Below are 20,709 nucleotides of genomic sequence, written 5' to 3'. Positions count from 1 at the left end.
TTTTTGTTAACACAGCCCTCGTCATTGTCAAATTAAAAATTGTGAAAATATAAGTACTATTACAGCAATGGAAATTTAAATAACAAATTACGTTAAAAATATAAGATCACCTTTTGGTTCGGTTACTACGTGATAACTACAGTTTGCATTTACAGTCTACGGACTTAATCCGGTCTTCTGTTACGTTAACAGCAGATTGGTATCTAATAAAAACCGAATATCAATTATCGCCTGTGGAAACTACAAAATCCTCTTAACCCTTAAGTTAATGGTTAAAAATCGTCTGCTTGCTTTAGAACCGATTTAATTAGATATCTTTCTCTGAAATCCTGTGTAACATACACGTAATATAAGGTTTTTTTTCACTCCTAGGAGGAGCATAGAGCTATCACAGATAATCATGTCGCAGTTTCATTGCGTCATAGAGTTTTAACTAGATAGGCGACTTGCCTGCCGTATACGGTAGATGCACTAAACTCCACAAGAACAAGAACTTTTTTGTTTAAATTCTTGTATAACTTGCCATAAAAACACCAATGTTTTACCAAACAAAAAAAAGAAAAAGCAGAAATCTGACAAAGATTTTATCATATAATACCTAAGTCATTTATCTTTGGATAACTTTGTGTTTCTTATCTTATTGGTTTCCCAATCTCTTGTCTCTGTTAATTTAATTCACCATAAACATATTATACTGATGTTGAATTATTTAATTTAATCACTAAACACATATTCAACTGTCATTATTATAAAAATCAAAATTAAAGTCAATCCAGGGCTATTAAGGTAATAAGACTTTGAATATACGTACATGAAGCGTGTGTATTTGCAAGTACACGGAATGGAATATAATGATAATGATACAAAGACAATATTCAGTTGAGCTGACGGTGACTGACTGTGAGTTTATGGTGACTATATGGGACGACTATAATAATAACAATAATAATAATAATAGGATAAAGTATGAAAAGTAAATTAGGCCATTTTTAGTATATTTATTTTTATGATAATTGAAATGACTGACTTTTTCATTTTCTGTTGTGTGGTTCTTCAGTATTGTCTTTCAGTTTATTTTTTTTCAAATTTTCAAAGTTAAAAATCGTGAAAATATGAAGTGGGAAAAGTAGTGGAATTTAAGCTTTACAATAAAATCGTATTTTCATTTTGTATAGACTTTCGTAATTTTATTTCGTTTTAATTAAATCCTTATAAAATATACACAAAATGTACAATTCAAATTACAATTTTCACCGAGTCATTGTGAGTGAATATTGTGTCAAAAAGGAAATTGTATTTAAAACAAGGAGAAGAAGAAGAGTAAGAATAAATAAAAGTGTAGGCCCCATTTAAAAGACTACTAACAGTGTATTTACTTCAATTCTCCGTATATTTTATTGCAATTTTTTATTTTGTCTGGTTTGTATAGGGAAAATACAAGCATACGTACATAAAAAAGTAAAAGATAAACAGTTATTAGGGTTAGTAGAATTGAAAAGTTTGGTTGGAATTGAAAAAAATTTTTATTAAGAAATTTTTGTTGGAAAAATAATTGATTTGTTTTTTTTTTTGCTCTTGTTTATAAATTCAAATTAAACTAGATTTTTTAAATTTTGGAATCATCAGTCAATTCGTAAATGCAAATTGGAGTATTATGGATTAATGAACCCAATTTAATTGATAGAAGGAAAAGTAAATAACATTTAATCAATTATTGGATTTTATTAGGCCATTGATTTTAGATTAAAATTTAAATAATATTAATTTACTTTTTTACAATTATTTGTTTAACATGCTTTTTTAACTCAAAACACATTCGAGTAAAATTTAACGCTATTATGCACTGGATCGGACCTATATATCAAGTAATATATCCTAATATTAAAAATTTAAATTTTATTAATACATTGGGAATATAAGAAAACTGCTGAGGACAATTAGACCTTTTGTAAATTATTAAAAATATTTTGTTTATTTATTTAAACAACAACTATAACAACTCCTTGTCCGATTATAACTATATCAAATTCTAGAATTTAAACAACATATTCCACGCACATTCCATTTTCTATATTTGACTCACCCATTTCCAAACGTGTTACTCCCGTAACAAATTGTTCTCCTTCTAATGTTACTCACTCTAATAGAACACAAAAGGACATACTTAGTAATGGCTTTGTAAATTTCAAGAACTTTTCTCTCAAAATTTAAAGTTTTTAATATTTTCTATATTTAAAGTTTTTTAACTTGGGGCAGACAATACGAAAAAAAAATGCATTCTTTAATGACGAAAAAATCATTTTACTTGTAAAAACTTTTTATACGCTTAAAAAGTACATGAAATTTTTTATTTTTTTTTAAATTACAGTAATAATTGCGTTCACCTTTAAAAATTAAAACAATAATGAAAAAAAAAAATTAAAACTAATAAAAGATTCCTTAAAAAAGTTTTTCCTTGACTGTAAGGTGACGTTTTACTTTTTTTCAACTTTTCCCTCCATTACACGGAAATGTCATATGCAATAATATTGCTAGTCAAGCAGCAAGAATAAAACTGAAACCTAACAAAATTTAAATCTATAAAAAAAAATTGAAACAGAATAGAGACGGAAAAATCACAACACAAGAAAATTAACAGTAAATAGAATTCCATGCAACTGTAAGATTATACGTGAAACCAATTTATTTCTACAGGGAAAGAGAAGGGCGGAGATAAGAACTCTTCTATAGGATACACGATATCTACATTATTATTCTGAGAAGTCTGAAATTGTTTGATTTCAAATTAAATTGAGAGTTACTTTAAATGAGAACAATGGGAATGATTTGATTTTGCAAATTACAACGGCTTTAAACTCCATAGAAGCACAGTGGTTTAAAAGTAGGAAAAATATATATAGTATAACAGTTCATAAAGATTCCGAGTCCTGAAAGCTAAATCTAGGTTTGGTGACCCAAATAATATGTAGGCGTATTTCGTGCAAACAAGGTGAATTATTTGATCGCGAATAGTTCGTCAAAAAATTCGATACCAAAATACCTTTTCGTCAAAAGTTTACCCAAAAATACCTTTTTAAACTTAATTCAACGTAATGTGTTGTAAGCTAAATGACATTCAACAACCGTATTGCAACCATATGGAGCTAGAAGAGTAACTAGATATGACTTAAATCTAGGGCTGATTATACACAAGTCTAAATTGAGTTATAACACAAGTCTAAATTGAGATACATCAAATTTCCAAAAGAGAAGCTCATATAATGCACTTTATGTCACAGACATAATAGAAAAATCGCACTGAAATCAGGTATACTTTTGGAGGTATTATTATTTTAATTAATTGTGGACTTATACAAGGTTTTTATTATTGATTAAAAAGAATTTTCACTATTCTTTGAAATATATTCACCTACAATACATTGGTAGCATTGTTTTTAGATATTAGATTACATTCTTGGTGATTTTATTTTATACAGGAAGAATTAATATCAAGTGATATTAAAAAAATCTCCACAATTGTACACCAGAAGTGGAATTCAATGAAGAATAGACGAATTCATTGAAAAATAATATTGAAAAGCAGTGATTATTTCAATAGCAAAAGAATATAGGAAGCAGATTTAAAAATTAAAATTATTAATCTCTTGAGGCTCTAGGAAAAATGTTGTACAAAGCCGAATCGGCTTAAAATGAGAACTGAGACAAAGAATAGAACATGAGAAATGATTATTTATAAAACATGTTTCTTATGTTAAACTTAAATTCGTAGACATTCCAAAATACTAATGTTCGTCTGGAATATGATCCTCGTTTTATGCTTAATCAAATCATGTTTCTCTTCCCTCAGGTTCAACTCATATTTCGAGGGTCCTGCCTCCCTTCATATTCACCTTTGTATTAGCGAAACCTTCACACAAAACATCTCCAGAAGCGTCAGCAATTTCTTTTCCTTGCACTTTAGCTATAATTTTCCATTTATTTCAAATGGGATCAATACTTTTGACTTTATACGAGAATGTAAGTACTGCTAATTCTAATTTTGCTATCTAACATTTTTAGTGCGATCAAATCGAAATTGTGAAAATAAATTGTCTCCTTTAGGACATTAAAATAACCATTTTAAGAAAAATATTTATTTAACTATTGAGTTCACAAGAGTTTGACATGTAATATGTGTTATTCATTTAGATTCATAAGAGCACTCGTGCATGCCCATATCCTCTTTGATTTCAAATATTTAGATAAACGAGTAAAAATAAGGTCTACTAAAGAAAAAGTAAATAAAAGTCACTGCACTTTTTTTTCTAAAGAATTTTTTAATACCAAACAAACTAAATTCAAAAAAGTCCCAATGAGACCAATATATTTTCAATTTGTTTTTCTTTCAATTTGTTTGCCTCTCTGAACCCGTACTTAAATATAACAAAACACTAGTACGCATTCTGTTACATACGTACACAATTTAACGTCACATACTTGTACGTTGCATAAGGTTTGATTATTTTAGTTACACATTCGATATGCTCCAGTAATTCTATTCACTTTTTCATTTTTGCAATTTTCAAAAACCCTTCCAAATATCAAAAGAAAGTTGAAATCAAAAAGTAACAAAATGTTTTACAATATTGCTAAAGGCACCAAGCATATATTTTAAATAGAGAGTATAGGTTCCCTTTAAATGATTCATGTGTTAAGTGATTCAATGGTCACATAACACAATTAAAATGTCAAAAGAGAATTTTACTAAATCATTTCCAATTGAACCTACATATCTATGTACGTATCTGTGTTATGCATGGTGTAAGCTAATATGTAAACTTTCCATACATAAAATTGCGATATGCAAAAAGGGGTTATATAGTAAAAGAGAAATAAAGTAAATGAAATTTTAGTTAACGTTTTTCATTTAAAAAAAAAAAACTTATTTTTCATTTCTTTTGTTTTTGGCACGAAAAAAATTGGAGCGAAATTTTGTTATGTAATACGTTCCTATACAGCGTTGCGTATTGGAGAACTTATTGTAAACATACGAGCTTTGAACTAAATTGAAAAACAATTTAATACGCTTAATGACAAATAAAAATCAATGGAGAGTTGAGAGTTTTCATCGGGAGCTACAAAAGTTAAGAAAACAGAATTTCATTAAAATACGCCATATTTGTTTTTCGTTTTTAGTTTTCGTTGTTTTCCTGCGAAATTCAATATTAAGAGAATGAAATTCTACAAGGAAATAAAATGGAGAATATATTTTGACGAAAAATCAACTTAGAGTATTGTAATCACACTGGGTATTTTCTACAAACTACAAGAATAACTGGATAATGGATTGGTGAGGGCGAGGTAACCGAATTAAAAATATCGGCCAAGATTGCAAAAGGTCAAGAAACTTCAATGTTTCCAGATATCCAGGTAAAAGCGCACACTGATGTCTTTCCGGGATAGAGGTAACTTACGGTATACTACAAAAAACTGAAATACGGAACTATGCTAACGACGGATCCTGCGAAAAGGTTTAAAAAATTTCAGCACACAATTTGTATGAATGTTTGAGAAAAACCTTTTCCATAAGTTACCACAATATTAATTGGAGTTCCAGGTACTATCTGAACAACTAGGAACGTCCAATACATCCGTTTTGTCCGCGGTGCATTTTTACTTCAATTAGCAAATCCACAAACTATTTCTGCACAAAGAATTATCACTAATATCTTCCACGTACCGATTTTTCATTAGCGTTCTGACAATTTACATAACATGTAAAAAAAATTGTGGAATAGTTTTTGTTTTTCACCATTTTGATATTATTAACTCTTCATTAAAATGAACCAAATGAATGGCTAAAATATATTTTGGGTCACTGGATTTTTATATTCGCACATATTTTATATTTAACAAAAAAATAGAAGTGAAACGAGCGACAGAGATATTAAACGAAAGTAAGCTGTACAAAAAAGAAAAGGTTATCAATTTTAAATGTAGCTTTATTCTCTTCGATTTAATGATTGTTACTGTGTCAACCCTATAAGCAATTTTATTTAAATTTAGAATTTGAGTTTATTATTAAAAAAAAGCCGAAGCATATTGTGAATTTTTAATAAAAAAAAAATTAATTTAAATTGAATTGGAATGGATTGCTGGAGAATCTTATGTATGCATGTATTTTGAATGCTGGTTTAGTAAGTAATATTTGATTGACTCCTTTTAATTAATAAGGATTTACTTTTGTCGTTTAATAGGAAGTAGCAAATGCATACGAATAATTTTTCCGGACAAATTGCTTTTTTACGCCATAATGACTCTGGATTGCATGTATTTACAAAAAGAAAACCTTAGTGAATTTATCACTGCAGAATTTCTTTGTAATTAGTCCAATTACTTTCAACTCTAAAAGTGTTAGGCTAAATTTGTCAATCTTACTCTCTATTTTGTAGATTTTTGCTAATTTTAGCGAATACTTTCACTTTGCAGGAAGAGAAGATCTTGCAGACGCAATTTTCATTGACTTGGTGAAAGAAAATATAATCAGGGATCAGTAAAAAAGAAGTACTACGGAATCAAATCTCTTATTATTCATAATCAAAACTGAATAAATGAAAAGTTTATACACTAATTTTTAAATTTTCTACAAATAAAAATTAATTTTTTCTCTTATGTGCGTTGTTCTACTGTAATTTTAATCAATTACTTAAAACTTGTATTAAAGTAATATTGTTAAAACAAAAACTACAACAATTTAATAATAATTTGATTGATTTCAAAGTTTAATTTTACTTTTAGTACTCAGTACAAGGAAATTATGAATAAAATAAATTTACAGAATGAATAAAATAAAATGGAATTGATTTTAATGATTTTCATTATTTTTAATACTTTAAGTATTGCTAATCAACCTTCTAAATCAAAATTTCAATAGATTACTTTGGACATTACATATTCTATGTAATGTCCAAAGTATGTAATCTTTGTAAAAACAGGTACCTACAACATAAATCAAATTAACAAGTTAGTTTATGAAGGCTATATTAAAAATTACAAAGTAATATGATCAATTATATTAAGTGGTCACAATAAAAATTTTTCGGTATTGAGTTCAAACAAAGAATTGCAGTTTTGATTTCGATTTCAAACACGTCTTCGACACATGACTTGACTTCTACTCGGTTAGTTTAAAAACACATTTTTCAGATTTTCTATTCTCTGATATAACTTCGACTCTTCGGTGTCGATTCCGCTAGAACTTCTAAAATCTATAAAAATTAAATTTCATTTACACACTTGTTTTATCTATCTTTGTTATACCATGAAAATCTAGTTAATTTTATTTTTTATCGTTGTTTTTTAAATAATAAAAATTCATCTACCATACAATTTCGGAAACAAAATATTTTCCTTCAATTCGAATTATGGCGCAAGAATATTTCCTTTATACAATACAATCTATAATAATTTATTGAATCTAAATCCGCTTATTAAAAACATATTTGAATTATTTTATCTACACATAAAAGACATACTGTAAATCATTATAACAGTCTACAGGGAAGAAACCATATAATAATGGTATATAACCGTCATAAAGACGAAATTATAAATGAATTATTTATAATATTTGTCAATAATACAAACTGATATCGTATTTATATAGGATATATTGTGCTCTCCTCTGAGTCCAGACCAGAGTGAATTCGGACACCCTTAAGACTGTAACTCTGCCGTTGTGAGAACGAAGCCCTGCAGTATTTCCCATATCTGGGTAAACAATTTTTTAAGAGGCAATCTTTTACAACCCAGTTGCTAGTTAAGGGTTAATAATAATTTTGTTTGTACTTAATTTTTAATTTACATTCGCCCCAATAATAATAATATTTTATGTAAAAACAAACCAAAAATGTCATTAATTTCTATTTATATTCTAATTTTGAAAATAATTTTATTAAAGAATTTTTTTCATATAAAAATTATCATTTTTGCTATATCACATCTCACCCACTTATAAGTTCGACGTTCTTCCAGAAAAATAAAATAGTTTCCAACTATTCAATTGAATATATTTTGTTTTTTTGAAAAGTCATTTATTAAAAAAAATTCCGAATAGAATTAAGCCAGCAAAATATTGTTAAACAAATTTTTTTATACAGTCTAATAATAAAGAGAGAGAAAAGATCCAATTAGTATGCATGAGACTAAAATTTTTGGTGTTATTTTGTTTTCTATTTCTATCACTCTTCAGAATCCTTCCGTTTTATTCTTTTGTATAGGTATACAACTTATGAGTTTTTACAAAAAAACATAAAGGAGACAGACATAAATTACCTTTAGAATATTCCCTTCCTCTATTTTTAAATGAAAACAACAAAAACCATACAAAAAAAAAAAAACAAAGAAAAAAATGGACTTTAAGGCGGTTGAAATTTTGCCCCATTTATAATTCCTTTACAATTTTCGTATAACATACCCAAGACATGATAAAATTTAACTATTTAAGATTATATAAAAAAAAATTCACTTTAACAAATTCTTTCGATCCCCTATACCTACGAATGTCTGCCCAATATATAAAAACAAAAGTAGTAAGAACTCTTAATGTTTGAAGGGTTTGAAAAGCTTTTTCTTTTGAACTATGTATAGTCTATTTTTGCATTGAGAACGTCATTATATTAAAGAAGAGAATATTTTTTTCCCGAACAAAATATTTAACCTAAAAAAACAAATGAAATTTTAGAAAACTGGGACGTATGAGTAGACATAAAATTTATAGTGTTATTGTGGAATTGCACTGTGTGGTGCGATGGTTTAGTATGGTTCCATTTCAATCTAGTTTGATGTAAAATTGTTTTTTTCTTAAAAGGGTAATAATTTAGGGGTAAAATGTAAAATAGGGAACTTAACCAATCTATCGAAAAGGTTTTGGACACATGCTGTTCTAGAGTTAATTGAATATTAGTATAATATTATGTAATCAGGAGGTAACTAGAGCGACTAACAATTAGCCGTTGTTAACATTCAGTGACGCTATTTACAATAGAAATACGAATAGAAGAGCCATTAATCTGACAGATGGTAAAAGTAATTTGGCAGCTAACGGTTCTTTGCGTTAATACATTTTTATGTCATTTCCATAACGTTTCCATTATTTCATTTTCTTAATTCGTTTAGCAATTCATTTAATTCATTTACTACTTATAATTAAGCGATTATCCGAGCTATTTTCCGCGGCGAAATGTCAAAATTCATATAGAATACATATACATATTGAAATGGTACTGTTTAGAATTGCTATTTTACCGCTGGCGTTTTTTTTTTGTTTCCGTTTATTATTATCTGTTTCCATGTACCTATGGTGCAAAATACTGAACAGTTGACATTGCCGTTCGACTGTTGTACTCGATTAACATCTGAAATTTTCCGCCGTTTCCATTCATCGCGCTTTGGTTCTTTTTTATAATTACAAGCTCACATTCTATTCATAAATGAAATGCCGTAAAAAATATCAGGTAGTATCGCAAACCAGTATCATGAAGATACTGTTTTGACAGATCGTATTGTAAGGGGAGATATGGTTACCCTATACAAAATTTCACAACATTTTAACAATAATATCGTGTATATTTAAATTACTACATATAAAATACTGATATTAATTATATAGGCTAAATTAAAATGATTAATAAAATAGATTTTCTGAATAAAATGCATTACAAATAATTCATTTTGTCCGAATTACATAAATTGCATGTATAAACAAACGATGGTGGTAATTTATGTAACTTGTACTTTATGTTATTAAATTGCGTGATTAAATCTACTAAAACATAATTATTTTTTACACCATATTCAATTTTTTATCTACTTTCTCCCCTGCTGCCCTCTATTCCTTTTTTTTATATTATATAGTGCATAGTCATTATACATAATTTTATTCATTTATGATTTATGTGTAATTTTATATATTAGAATAAATTGCGGTCTAAAGAAAATCACTATATGGAAAATGTTAAGAAGGGAAAACCAAACGTGAAATTAATAATGAAATTATTAAAATTTATTGTTATGCGATTTTGTAGAATAAAAAATTGAGGTGGAAAAATAATATTCAATATGTTTTCTTTAAAATTGTTAAAAAATCGATAATTTTATAATGGGTCTTTATTTTTATCCGATCTGAATTAGATTTTTCATATTAATAATGGAAGAATAGAAAAATTTATTGAATTTTTAATGAAATTTAAAAAATTTTTTATGAAAAATGGAAAATATTTTTAATTTTATCAATTTGTGGAAAATATATGTATAAATTGGTAATGAAACCATCTTCTAAAGTACAATAAATCAGTGCTAATTAATAGTTCATTATATACTATTCTTATACCTATCTATTACTACATGTATTTTTATATAGGAATTGTATAGTGTCCTTGCGCGAATGAAAGAAACAAGTGGTTGAATACCACAAAATACTTTTTAATAAAATCGATTCTATATTGAAATTCTCTAACGTTCCAATATTTTTATTATAAATATCAAGATATACACTTTTCTATATAAAGCTTAAGGACAGAAAATTGATTATTCTTTAAAATACCTACACACCGTATCATCGTTAGCTATTGTTATAAATATTTCTTTATGCACGTGTATAAAATTTATATCCTTATTGCCGAGCGTCATCTATTTTTCAGTTCTTTCTCTACAAATAGATAATAATAGACTGATATGAGTTCAATAGGTCTGTAAAGAAGCACATTTTCTGCAAAAATGTTTGAATTGTTAGATTTTGGATGAAGACTAAAAATTGCTTACACGAACAAGTGATTATAACTTAAGTAAATATAAGGAGGCATGTTAAAAAAATGCTTTATACAAATTAAGTGAGATACGAAAATTGATATAAAAAATTAGTTCAAGTTGCTACTTAACGGTTGGTTTACTTAGCGGAGCCAGTTGGACGTATTAACATTTGCCCATAAATAATAGGAACAGAAATTCATCATCTTTCTTATGAAACTATTGTTTGTTAATTGGGCACCCTATTGTTATCAAAGAACTCAATCTTGAGTACTCTGAAAGTGTTATAATTAGTGAAACTTCCTCATCTTAAGAAACTGTTCTGAAGCATAATTAATTCTCAATTTTAAAAAATAATAAATTAAAATTTGACTTTCGTTTTATCAAAACATTTAGAAAACTAGTAAAAATAACCGTCCAACATACTGATTAAGTTGACTTGGTACCAACATCTTTTCAAAATCTTTGCTATAGAAAACTTGTTAAAACGGAAATTATAAAAAATCAATCATGATCTTCATTTAATTTTCAATTTTTTAATAAATTAATAATTAAAATTTTTTTTATTAAAAAATTTATTGAACATATTCAAAGATTTTATTATCCCTTATACATATATCATATCTTTCTACATTTGCTTGCGTATATTGATTGTGTATGTAGAGATTTCAATTATCTTTTACCATATTTTCTATCTTTACTACCTTATATTATGTAGATAATTGGCTATGGAAGCGTCACATTATCGCTTATGGTATTTCTCTGAAATGTCAAATATATATATCTATATACATACATTGTTGTTAATATATAAGATAACATAGATCAAGAATTTTCAATTAAACTTCTCTATTATGAATAGAAGGCACGTAGACATTAATATTGTGGTGGTAGCCGTATCTTAATACAAACATAAACTACATATTGCATAGTAGCTATAAATACATTCATTTCACTTGATCTAAATTCTCACGTTCTACTCTATGACGTTTAGCTTTTGTTTAAAATGCAATTTACTGCATTTTAGACTACTTGTAATATTGTGTATGCTGATGATGTCACAATGAACATAATGAAGATTTTTTTTGGTTTCTTTTTTTTTATTTCGTCTCATTTCTTTAGTGAAAATGGTTTTACGACTATGGTATTAACATAATAAAATCAGTACGTGTGTATGTAGAAACACAAGTATATAATAACGGCAATCTATGTGTATGGCGGCAATAATATCAAATTGGTTATATCTATTGTTGAAAGACAGTTAAATTAGTATTGCCTTTTGTCTTTATATTTTGAATATTCCTACATTTCGAAAAAATTTTTGAAGAAATGTTTTTATAAATTTTACTAGCAATTTCCGTCTGCCCATTATTTTTTCGAAATTTTAACACTCAAAAGGCAGAAAAGTGAAATGTTCCATTCAAGTACACCTTAGTAAATAAAATATTACTCTTTCATAAAATTTTTAGGTATTTCCCTCTGCCCTGCACAAAGGTAACGATTTATTTTTTTTTTCTGACTTAAAAAAGTTGCAGAACTTGTAAAACTGGCCCTGCAAACTAGTCAGCATAACGTTTTTTCGTTAATTTCTAGAGTAATTTTTCACCTCATTCGACTATTCAAAGAGTCTCCAAATTTAACCAGGTCTATTCAATAGTAACAAAATAAAAAATTATATTAAAATTTCCCCTAAATATATGCAACATTATTGATAAATAGAGAATTATTATTTCAATTCAACATCATTTTCATCAGTTGACTCTAAAATTGTATTGTTAATGTTAAGTTTTAGGAATGTGCTGTTTTACAACACTTGTGTTTATTCGCAACTATATTTTTCTCTGTATTTTACTGTCTTGTGTTCTGGTTTTCGGTCAAACTTTTTAAGATAAATATGTATAATAATATTGTACATGCTTTGGATTAATAATATCATTACAAGCTTTTAATTTATTTTTGTAAAACATTAACGACATACTATAAATATTCATATACATATATTTTGTACGTACACGACAGAAGTACCAAAATATTATACTCTTGTACATAAAGAGGACAATTCCAAAGTTCATTAAGAATTCAGAATGAATATTATTTTAATTTAGTAAAGAGATAACCACATAAAAATAAGTTAGAATTAGTTGTACTAAAGAGAACATGTATACATATTAAGTATAAATCCAAAGTTAAAATACATGGTAAAATTATTATTGAAATACCAGGAATGGAAGTAGCATTTGAAATGAGAAAAATTATAATAAATGAGAAAAAAAATTAACTTTGACAATATCACCATAAATTTATTGTGCTTTTCTCTCTCTCCCTTTCTCCTTGTTACAGGAATTTAATTGGTCTTGGACATTTTCTCACAATAGTCAATAAATTTTATCTTACAAACATTGTATTTCATTGTACAACTAAACTCTATATGATAGTATGTGGTATGATAGTAAGTGGTTAAAAATTCATTTTATTATTTTATTGAATTTATATGGTTATAAATATAAAAATGGCGATTATTAAATTTGGAAAATACCGATTTTATTAAAATTTCACTTTGATGGTTAAGAATATTAAATTGTTTCACTAAGATATGCAGAGGCCCTAAAATCATCAAAGCATTAAAAAGGACCTTTATAGTTTGTAGAAATTTTATCGAAAACTGAAATATGTATGACAAATATTTATTAATTTACAACTTACATAAATAAAAAATGGAGACTAAGGGATATGCCGCAAATGATAAAATTAGCTTGACCTTGTAAATAAATGAAATTTGAGAGATTTTGCTTTTTGTTGTAACGTTGATATTGTGTTCTTCTTTACGGTAGAAAGGGAAATGTAATATAAATTCTAGGTGAAATATATCAGAAATTCTTACACAAATAAACAAAAGTTTCTTTCAAAAGCAAGGCAAAGGGGCCATCACCGAATTTTCATTTACCATCAACGCAAACTTTTGCGGACCGTCTTGCGATAACTAGGTCACTACAGCTAATTTACCTAACTGTACATGGAAGAAAGGTACAGTTCGCTTAAATATTATAAAATAAAGTTTTCTATTTGTCTGTTTACCGAGAGCTGCGGCATAATAGGTTAAAAAGGAATTTCAGCGTTGACGTCTGTTGCTCATGTGCATGTTCATATACATTAAGAATCGACAATTTTTTGCTTGCATAAGTATTGTATAACGAACAAGCTTTTATTTATATTCCATCTTTTGTATATCGAATTGCTAACACTATGGCGATAAGGAACTCAGTAAAGTTCTCAAAAACATCATAACATTATCATTATGTTTGAGTAAAACCATTAAATATTTAATTTTTAATACATTATGCATTATTTATGAATGTAGCCACTGTAAAAATAGTCTATGGCGGCATAATAAAAATATTTTTTTTTTGTATTTCCATTTTACAGTATTACGTCGCGCGGCATACTGGGAAGGAATCAGTAATAAAAAAAAAAATTTTTTTTCTCGATATTTTTATTGATGATGGCAAATTGATTTTCTCAGAAGTTTTATTGAAGTTTCGGTAATTAATCTCTTCTACCATACGGTCATAAAAAATGCTTTAAAGTATTTTTAAAATCAAAAGTATAAAGGAAAATTAAATATACTTTTATATTATGTTGGCTGTTATTGTTGCTGTTCCAGATTTTCATACACATATACATACACATTATGTGTTAAAAGATAAAAGAAGAACAATAGAAGCATGAAAAATAGGGAAGCCGTTGAATAAAATGTACTTTGAAAAAAAAATCCATTTTTTGTTCATTTGATGTGATTTTGAATTTAAATAACTTTTATATGAACTTGTATTTATGTGTGAATGCTTAACAGTTGCTCTGATAGTGAATACCAGAGAGAGAGAGAGAGAGAATAATATAAAGGGTACATTTTCTGGATTAAACTTCATTAATGACTGACAATAAAAGATGCTTTTTTCACTTTTGTTGCTTTCAAAAGTTAAAGCTTTTTTTTTTATTATAAGGTAAACATTTTTAAATGTTTTTAAATGAAAGGCGAGCAAAAATTTTAGATTCTTAAATATAATTGTAAATTGTAAGACATTATAAATTTTATTATATTATTTAAGGATTCTGAATCAAGCATATGTTGCCTTACAGATTTTTAAGAAACTAGATTAAGAAGTAGAAAAAATGCATAAGTCGCAATATTTTAGTTACGATGTCTGGTGAAAAAAATTTTAAACTGAAAATTCAATGTGTCAGATGCTTTTCTATTGGAGAGTCCGAAAAAATCTTTATACAATATTTTGGTACTGTGAGATAAAGAGAAAAATGAAACGTTCAAATTTGGTATTATTTGATTTTTAAATTATTTTACAAAGCCTTTAAAAACACATTATAATTTTATTTTATTAACTTTAATACAGAGAAAATTTTACTCATAATATCGTTTTAAGAATCTATTTCGACAATAAGAAAGCAGTTCCCCAAGAATTATCTTATAGTGGAAGGAAAAGGCAATATTTGACCGGTGTTTTGAAAGTTTCCACAAGCTACATAAAATGACAATACGGGACGAATCGGATTTGTGAATTGTGTACCTTACACCTTGCTTATTAAAAAAATTATTTTCAATTATATTTTTTCTAGCGACAGACAGATAATTACGCTACAAAATCTCATATTTTTTTAAATTTTTAAATTTCGAATATTTTTCTTTCTTCATATTTTTAATTTAGAAAACAACTGAAAGAATCTCTTCTCCGTCACTATTCTCCTGTTCATTATGGAGCTATATAATTCAAAATTTACTCATGCAAACACAAAAAATGTGTGAAATTGAATATATGGGAAAAAAAATCAAAAATAATTAAAAATCAAAATTAAAAAAAAAAAAAGAAAAAATGAAAAACTCACCCATAAAATGATGTTAAGCCAACAGAATGTCCGTCGTATGCATGTATAGCCAGATTTTCCCATTATCTGTAATTTAATAAGAAAAAAAAATGATGATGAATAAGTATAAAAAAAAAGTAATCATCAATAATTTGATGCAATGAAACGTTTTTCCCTTTATTTTTTGTTTTTTGCATTTTAAATCAATTTTTTATTGAGTGTTAATACGATCAATTCAATCATGAATACTTCACTATATGCAATTTACATATATAAAGAATGTTCTGCACATATCCCACACTGTTTGGATGAATGAAAAATTACGTGATATCAAAGGTACTCTATAGAGTACAATGTATATGAAATATTGAATTAAAATATCGAATTAACCTATTTTAGCAATAAAATACAAAAGAAAATTTTCCATTTTCCTTAACATTTTTTAAATAAATTAATGCAAAATATGAAATAAAAATAAAACTTTCCAGGCTAGTTCCCCGAAATTGTTATAATTGCAATAAGCACACATTATTTTTGTGAATGAAAAATTGTAATAATTTTCGCATTAAACGATCTCTCTCTTCAAATTTTAGCTCCCAACTTATGGGTAATTAAAAGGTATATATTAAAAATGCTAAAAATATATTTGGTCTGGACAGGTTATTAAATGACACTCGAACTGATTTTATGTTTTTAAAATTATAATATTTTTAGAATTGATTTTCTAAAAGCAATTACTTTTAAATCGAAATCATTATTCAAAAATCGAAACAGACTTGAATTGCACATGTGATTTAAAGTATGTTTCCCAGTATACAGTTGGGTGAATAGTATATAGGAGCCATATTTCACATACAATTAAATTTCAATTTTTACGATTCTTAAATCTTACGTACTTGGTTTTATTTTTTATTTTTTGTTTCCTCATAAAATTCTGGTATTTATAATTCTAATTTATATACGATTGAATTGAATTTCATTAAATTAGATAATAAAATAAAATGCGACTAAGTAACAACATAAAAAATGCTAAGCTGCATTATTCTATTTTTTGTTTTATTCTCATATACGAGTATAGTGGAAGACAATAAAAAATATTTTTATAAAAGTGTTGTATAATTATATTAAATGGGTCAATTTATTGATGGGAAATGCTTCTTATAAGAAATTTATCTTTTGGTTTTATAAAATAATTGAAATTTATGTTTTATTCCTTTATTTTGAAAGTGTTTTAAGAATTTTATTCTTTTAAAAATTTTAAGAATTTTATTTAACTTATAAAATCACTCGAAATGACTTTACTACTTTTGATTTAGCCATAAACTGCCTTTAAAAACTTATGCCAATAAAATTTATATATGTTAATTAAATGTACTCGAATTTTGTACCCGGAATTCAACTAATTTTGTAAATTGAGAAAATGAACACTTTTCCATTTTTGTCCGGCATAATTAACAATAATTTATACTAGAGCTTGTACAGTAATCAAAAAAAAATTGTAACATTGAATTTAAAAGTAAAATTTATCAAACAGAAGGAATGGATGCAAACTATTAATTTAACAATTTTGCTGCGAAAACCCTCCTGATTTGAATGTAATTTAATTGCAGCATATGTACAAAAAGAATGGTAAAGTAAAAATTAACCCAGCAAAAAATGTTATTGCCATGAGCCTAGTGCAATAATTCAAATACATTACAAGATTGAAGAAAAACTTGCGAATATAAAAATTATGAATTCAATAGTTTTGGTATGGCCAACTTTTTCAAATAAATTTTCTAAATTTTTATAAGATGTACTTATATGAATTCAAAAATAACATGATTTCTTGAAAATCCGAACGTTTTCATCTATAATACATTTTATAATTTCCATTTTATGCCCAGTATTAATATTATATTACAGTTCTACTCTTTTTTCCCAGTTATATGATTCTGTTGATTTAAAAACTCGTTTCATTTAGATTATATTCCAATTAACCTTACATAAAGTATATGCGTATTAAATTTACACATAAGTATCATCCATAAACAAATTTTTCATATACATATAATAATTAATTTTATACAAATGTGACCATGCATAACTATCGACTTACAATTACAATACTGAAGTATGTAAAAATGTAAAAAGATTAAAATCGTATAATGATGACCATTATAAATCTTCGAAAATTATTCAATGTAATACTAAACTGTTAATGAAATTGTTAAAATGAGAAATTTTATGTTTATCTTGTGTTGTGATCTCTGTATAATATTATGTATATTAAGTATAATACGTAATTATTAACATATTACAGAAATGTTTCGTTTTTAATCATTTTGCCGAATTTCTCTCTGCAGTCTAAAAAATGCAGCCTAATAAACCTGAAACATTAAAATTAAAAAAAAAATTTTGTAATTTTTTAAAAGAAACTAAAAATTTTATGAACAAATGAATTTGAGTACGTATATCACCATCAATATTATATTGACTAGATTCATGGGACAGTGGGCCAGCTTAAAAGATTTTTTGAACAATTTTGGCAGATTATTTATTTTTATAAGCCTTGTGGGCGGATCACTGTGTTCCTGTATTCGAATCGGTTAACATAGGAGTTACAAAATTTCTATCTTATACAATATATTCCAAGTTGCGTGAAATGTTAAGAAAAAATTTGTTAATTACAAAATTTTTTGCTGCAATCGACATGAGGGATCTTTCCTTGTATTTTTTCATATACAATACAAAAAATAATTTTCCACTATATTAATTCTTTATGAGCAAATAAAATCACTAAGTAAGTGTTTTGTATAATAAAAATTGTGAGCTTGTTAAATTCTACTTAACATTCCAAAACTGTCTAGTTCTATATAAATATGTATATAGTTCGCCCAACATCATGGTATGGTGGTTTCCACTTTATATTCACTCATATTTTTTATATTATCAACAATTTTTTTCCATATAAATTATCCGATTTTATTTAATTCAGTAATGCTAAGCAAAATTACTACAAGTGGACTTATACACATTATAGTGGTCTAGTGAGAAAATTATTGTAAAGTGCCTATGTTAAATTAAAATATACCCTTATACATAATGTATATATGTATGTGCTTATACGTTATATTGTTGGATTTAAAATTATACACGGGAATTGATGAGTTAAATTAAATACGATTGAAATAGTAATTGATGACAATAAAATTGGATAAAAATGTACTTTGGAACATTTTATAGTTTCAACAATTGCTTTTTTAACGCTAAAACATAAGTATAGTGTGGAAATGAATGTATCACACTCCGAGAGCATACTTTTATAATTCAGAAATATAAAAAATAAAATGCATAGCCACTTGTATTGATTAAGTATTACTAAATGAATTTATTTTACATAGTGCACTAAATTTGAAGCATGCCTGGCATCAGTATTGTAGCACTTAACAATTCAGCAATTAGAATTTATAAGCTAAATTGCGTATCAATACAATATTACTGTAAATCCGTTAGTAGAGTAAATTGTAATTGTGTTGGTTCACCAACATTCATATTTAGCGTCACTTTTGCCCAATTCAGCAACACAATTTTAATTACTGAATAAATTAAATCTTAAATTAGTTTGTACTTAAGCGGATGCAATACGTCCATTTTTCTCATAATCATTTTGGATTAACTTTATTCAGCAGTAAACTTTTAATTATAGATACATCAAAATCACGGTATTACAGTATTTACATACAATACAGCATATGAGTTGTGATTGCTGAATAGTGCAGTTAAACAATTTGCTACAATCTTAAAATTAAGCAATTATTTACTATTTCTAAGGACGTGATCTTCAATATTTCAAATATCGTAATCAATAACACTCAATTAATAATTTTGCATTTGATTCTCATTTCATTATTCTGAAGAATGCAATATTATAGTTTACTTTTGGGGTGCTAAATTTACAACAAATACTATTCACAACATGAAAGCTTTTCTAGTTAAAGAAAATAAGTATCATCACACATTTTTAATCCAATTCAATAAAAATTATATTGAAAAATTTTATAAATTTAACTCAACTATTTTTATTTTAAATTATTAGCCTGAATAATCAGAAATGAAATTGATTCTTATTAAAATATTTTTAAGCTGTTTATAAATTCTTCTATATTAGATATTTAGAATTTTTATAATAAATAATAAGAAAAATATTTATAAGCTCAATAACAAAATTATTGAGCTGAACCCTGTTATTTTGCAGACAATACAGAACTTCCTTTATTCATAAATTTAATATGAAAAGCGAATATTGAGTTGTAGCAAGTAGGTAAATTATCTCCGAACATGTTTGATATATGTATGAGTATATTGATAACGAATTAGGAATGTATGATTATGAATACCAATTTTTATAGAACATATTTATTAAATTGTAAATTTAACAAATATTAATGGGATTGTTAGGTATGACGTTTATTAATCATACACGTTTTGTATACACATGTGGAAATAAAGTGCGTTTTCTGTTTATGAAAGTGTATAATATTGTTCGTTTCGGTTACCGAACATGTGCGATAGACGCATGAGTATCGAACATGCATAAGTTCTAAATTAATTAAACAAAATTCGGGAACAATGTTTAATGTTTAACCGCAGATTTAAATGTTAATGCGGAAGTTAAGTCATTTTACTTTTGTCTTAACCACCATAACTTAGTTTTACAGTTTCGATCAACGTTGTATGTGTGACCCAATGTAGTAATAAGATTAAGAGTTATTATTATGTAGTACTTAGAGTTATCTTATGTAGAGTTATTATTAGTAAGCATGATTTGTATTAGCTTGATAAATAAGTAATAAATATGACACTAAGTAGCAACTAATCGCCATTTTTTAAAGTTAAGCCTGTATATGCGTGGATATATCTTATACCTGTACGAAAATACGAATTTTTTTTAAAAAGGCCATCATTTTGCGAAATAAAATATTTAAATAAATTTTAATAAGAAAATTTTCGGAAATTTATTTCTCAATGATGAAGTAAGAAACCTGACCATCTCATTTTAAAAATATT

General features: G+C 26.5%; 1 protein-coding gene across 6 annotated transcripts in view; it reads right to left on the bottom strand.

Moving 5' to 3' along the window:
* The window catches only part of LOC129605207 (tetraspanin-9), a 115,601-nt gene that overhangs the window by 9,870 nt on the left and 85,022 nt on the right, over positions 1–20,709 (bottom strand). For all 6 annotated transcript variants that reach the window (XM_055514818.1, XM_055514815.1, XM_055514819.1 and 3 more), the window contains one exon: positions 15,682–15,747. In XM_055514818.1, the coding sequence (XP_055370793.1) occupies positions 15,682–15,747 (66 nt within the window). The remainder of the gene's footprint in view (positions 1–15,681; positions 15,748–20,709) is intronic.

The sequence above is a fragment of the Condylostylus longicornis genome, unplaced genomic scaffold (genome assembly GCF_029603195.1).
Source record: "Condylostylus longicornis isolate FDR11 unplaced genomic scaffold, ASM2960319v2 ptg000013l, whole genome shotgun sequence".
Taxonomy (NCBI): domain Eukaryota; kingdom Metazoa; phylum Arthropoda; class Insecta; order Diptera; family Dolichopodidae; genus Condylostylus; species Condylostylus longicornis.
Note: the sequence above shows the minus strand (reverse complement) of the source record. Positions and strands in the feature narration are given on the sequence as shown.